The sequence below is a fragment of the Ascidia mentula genome, chromosome 1 (assembly GCF_947561715.1).
Source record: "Ascidia mentula chromosome 1, kaAscMent1.1, whole genome shotgun sequence".
NCBI lineage: Eukaryota > Metazoa > Chordata > Ascidiacea > Phlebobranchia > Ascidiidae > Ascidia > Ascidia mentula.
The window spans coordinates 4586369-4590980 of NC_138566.1; the positions used below are offsets into that span (position 1 = coordinate 4586369).

The 4612-nt window shown below is 36.6% G+C and overlaps 1 protein-coding gene across 1 annotated transcript; it reads left to right on the plus strand.

Annotated features, from left to right (window-relative positions):
• Window positions 1-1411: 1411 nt before the first annotated feature.
• LOC145893493 (uncharacterized) lies at window positions 1412-2857 on the plus strand. Its single transcript, XM_082982089.1, has 7 exons — window positions 1412-1452; window positions 1531-1653; window positions 1716-1868; window positions 2105-2212; window positions 2288-2452; window positions 2528-2592; window positions 2729-2857. Coding segments are annotated over exons 2-7 (621 nt in total). The 5' UTR covers window positions 1412-1452; window positions 1531-1652.
• The last annotated feature ends 1755 nt before the right edge of the window (window positions 2858-4612 follow it).

Below are 4612 nucleotides of genomic sequence, written 5' to 3' on the forward strand. Positions count from 1 at the left end.
ATTAGGCTAAAGAGGACTGACTCTTCATTTCAGAGATTAAGAGTTCAATTATCAAAATTCCAGATACTGTATTGCCATTTACGTCACTATGACAATTATATCCGATAAATTTAATCTAACTGGTATGACGTGCATGCGAGTATAATGCGTGAAGAGGCAGGTGAGGTGCTGAAGTACCGAAAAGGGCTTCAAAAAAGCAGATTAGCTGGTAACAAACACAAACAATAAGTGGTGGAAAACACCGTTTTAGCAGAAGATATTTATTCAGTTGACAGCTGTTGATGTGGTTTAAAGATGATTGTGTTGTTGGTTGCAGCTCTAACATACAAGTAAATCAGGTATATGTAACAACCAATTTCGGTCTTGTTTTCGCTAAAATATAAGGATTGCCACATTAAATCACACTTCAAGCCATAGCATTGATAGTTTATTTGCCGTAGCATCGCATAGTGTGTTGGTATAGGGTAAAGAGTACAATTAATTCGCGAAAACCTACCCACGTAATATGCATACGTTTGCTCAAACAATCATCAGTCAACGAAATAATTGGCAATCTATTGTCGTAATTAGGCTAAAGAGGACTGACTCTTTATTTCAGAGTTCAATAGTTCAATTATCAAAATTCCAGATACTGTATTGCCATTTACGTCACTGTGACAATTATATCCGATAAATTTAATCTAACTGGTATGACGTGCATGCGAGTATAATGCGTGAAGAGGCAGGTGAGGTGCTGAAGTACCGAAAAGGGCTTCAAAAAGCAGATTAGCTGGTAACAAACACAAACAATAAGTGGTGGAAAACACCGAGTGTTATATATAACTTATATATATACATGTATATATATATATATATATACAGAAGATATTTATTCAGTTGACAGCTGTTGATGTGGTTTAAAGATGATTGTGTTGTTGTTGCTGGTCTACTTTTGCACGGAGCAAGTTGTTTTGACTCATACAGGTGGGTACATTTGAAGCATTTTTCTTGGTCATACAATAATATCTATAGTGCTTATTATAGATTAGCGTAAGTGCCAAAAAACACCGCCCTAGTAAATATTTTTTATATTATAACGAATGCAAGTAGCTTTTAGGTCAATGTTATGAAACTATGAGAAGTTTCAAATTGAAGTCAGCGGTTTTAATAAAAATATTGAAAGGACGATTTCGCCTGCACGGGGATCCTCATAATGTATTACAATGCCAAACATAGGGCTAGATTCTGGAAGAATTAAGGAACCAGTCTTTAACAAGTAGCATGTATATACATGTATTCGTTTGTTTGTTTCAGTCACATGTGAAACGGAATTTGCATCGTTAAACCATTCAGTGTCGGAAATAAATTGTCCGGCAAACTGCTTGCGTCACCAAACCTCAGCACTATGCGGAAGTGCCATCTACAGCAGTGGACCAATTTGTTTGGCAGCAATACAGGAACAACTGATTGATGGTGAGATGCTGTGCGCATACGTTTTTGCTGATAGTTGAATTGAACATTCTTATATCATTGTTTGTTTATTCCACAAAGTTTCTGGTGGTTTAGTTAAAGTCTACAAAACATCTGGAAAAAGTTCGGTTTCTTCCACATTCCGGAACGGAGTAAAAAGCCAATCCTGCAAATCAACTTCTCCATCTGCTTATACTTTTGCAAGTATGCTTGCCTATGTCTAAACACCCTCCTTACCATGAACGAAATTGCTCGTTTTGTTTCAGTGACTTGTTCAACAACCGGCGATACCCAATACGTCATTACCGACGTATTTTGTCCACCAGGTTGCAAAGGTCAAACGTATTCATGCGGAACCGACGCGTTTCACTTGAATAGTTCGATATGCGCCGCTGCGATTAAACAGGGAAAAATGGCTGGTACGCAAGTGTTTTCATATTTACACGAACTGAAATAGCTGGTGATCCTCAGTCGCACCATCCAGTAAAACTATCTAATAATGTGTAAAAAAAACTCGTGATAAAAAATAAAAAAAACATTGAATTATGTGGTTGTACTAATGACATAAACCATTACTAATTTAAAGATTGGAATGGCGCTTATTGCGGTGTATGTTTCGCGTTTTGCTTATTATGATCAATTTTACCCTTTTCAGAATCTGGTGGTGACTTAAAAATGTACAAATACACGAACGGAAACAACATTTTTATTCCCGCCACTAGTGGAAATACTTGCAACGCTCAATCCTGGTTTACATTTTCTGGTGAGAGATAATTTTCGTATGCCTCATTTACACGGGAAATTAATTCATTTACAACAAACTGTTTTCCCAACATAGATGTGAACGCTTGCTCTGTCGGAATCCCTTGTGTTAATGGAGGTACATGTGTTGATCTGCTTGGAGATTTCGCTTGCGTCTGCCCCGCTGGTTATACAGGAAAACGATGTGCTGAATGTGCCTCATGTGCATTAATTCCTCATGAAAGTTTACCACCAGACGTAGGTACGAAATGTTGAAACAAACACGTTACTCATACCTATACCATGTGATACTATAAAATGATTTATTTTGAGCCAGTTGTTACCGGGTGCGATTTTTTGAATCCGCAGTTTTCTGAGGAAAGTTATGACATTGGATGGAAGGTAATTATTGTCCAAGTTTAATACATACTAAAAAAAGATTTTAAATATTAATCTTTCGGTTATGTTAGTAGCTTGCAGCCATTGCATATTCTTGACTAATTAATAAAAGTAATTACAAATTTGTCAAAATTTTTAGGTGTTTCAAAACCGTTATGATGGTTCAGTAAGCTTCAATCGAGATTGGGTGGACTACAAGAACGGGTTTGGTGACATCTCCACAGAATTTTGGATGGGTTCGTATTCCGACAAAATAAAGTCAACATAAAAAAGGAAATTAGAACATGTTACAAACAGTCAAGATAATTTGTTTTGGTTCGAAATAACAGCTGAGCAGTCACAGAACCAAACCTAGCGTAAGACGAAAGCGTGTTTTATAAAACTATATTGGAACCGACAGTATCTAAAATTTAACAAAAACTGACAACAGAGAAAGAAGAGTAGATAAAGTTGCAATAAATACTAATCACAAACATATCGATAGGTTTGGATAAACTTCACAATATTACCCATTCATCCATTTCGTGTCGCCTTCGTATTGATCTTTGCGATTTTTCAAACAACCACGCTTATGCTGAATACAAGTAAGTGTACCCACTTTTTGTTATACATGTTGCTTGTAAAATTTAATGTCTTTCTATCCTCAATGAAACTGGCCGATCTGAAAAATAAACAATGTACCCCCTATCCCAAGCAACCCTCGACGTAGATCATTATGGGCACGTTTGATTGTTTGTTTGAAAAGCTACCGAACTGTCCGTTTAGTTACTTAACTCGAAGTTAAACAAACAAAAATACTGTTGAAAAATTTTGTGGTTAATTTTTTTACCAAACATTTTGGGTATATTTGCGAATAAACGGCGAATCGAATTTTTTATTGTGCATATTTTGAACTTATTTTGGGCAATTCATGCGTTTTTATTTATAAACACTTTTTGACAAAGTTCTATGGTGTTACCTTTGTTTTCAGTACATTCAGCATTGCAAATGAAAATGAATTCTACCGAATATCTTTTTCTGGGTACGTTGGGAATGCAGGAGACAGCATGGGCATGCCGAGCAACAATCAAAACGGAATGAAATTTTCCACACGCGGTCAGGACAACGATTTGTAAGTAACAGTGACAAAATTTAATATGTTTATGCGTGAGCTGGTTGCTCAAATGTGGATACGTAAATAACGGATTATCTAAAGTTTCGTTAACGGACATTTGAAATTTCTTGATGAACGAACGGGTCTTGGTGTCAAAAGCAACTTACTTTTAATTACAGTTTTCCATCGGCAAATTGTGCAGCAGGTTCAGGCGCGTGGTGGCATCGCAAATGTGGATACGCCCGTCTTAATGGTATCTGGTCCAATACTTCATATTCCAGTGGTACTTTGAGCTGGCATCTGTGGAAAAATCTCTGGGGTGGTATCCGAACCTCAAGGATGAAAGTAAAATGTAACTAAACCATCGAAGATATGGCGATAGGTGATGAATTTTCACTACGCAATATCTGCTGTTTTATTGTTACAAATATTGTGTCGCGTATTTAATCCAAATGCATTATATAAAACTTCCCTCATTATTTCATGGAAATGGTGTCCGCCTAATACTTCTGCACCATAAAGATCGGCTGTTGTTGTGACACGTTGGTGTGTGGTTTTAACACAGACAACCGGCTTCCCACGTGTTTCAAAAAACACCATGGAGCGTTGCCACACCGACATACGATATACGTGGGAAACCTTTATATTTGCTTGTTTCTGACCATTTTTTCTTGAAACCTTGTTGAGTTTTGCGGACAAAAAAGGTTGGAAACACTGCTGTTTAACTAACTTTTTGCCCTTTATTCAATAATGTTTTATAAAAATACGAAGCATTCTATATATCATGCATTAGTTGGGGATGTAAAAGTTAGAATTATGACATTCTGAAGCCCTCGGTGGAAATAATGTATTTGGAAACTCAGTTTGTGCTAAAGTCTACAAAATTATGCAAAGATTTTCTCTTACCAGTAAACGTAAACCAGGATTGGC

Coding starts and splice junctions, on each gene's coding strand:
- LOC145893493 (XM_082982089.1), top strand. Junction 2,213..2,287: donor ATCCTGGTTTACATTTTCTG/GTGAGAGATAAT, acceptor TTCCCAACATAG/ATGTGAACGCTTGCTCTGTC. Junction 2,453..2,527: donor AAGTTTACCACCAGACGTAG/GTACGAAATGTT, acceptor ATTTTGAGCCAG/TTGTTACCGGGTGCGATTTT.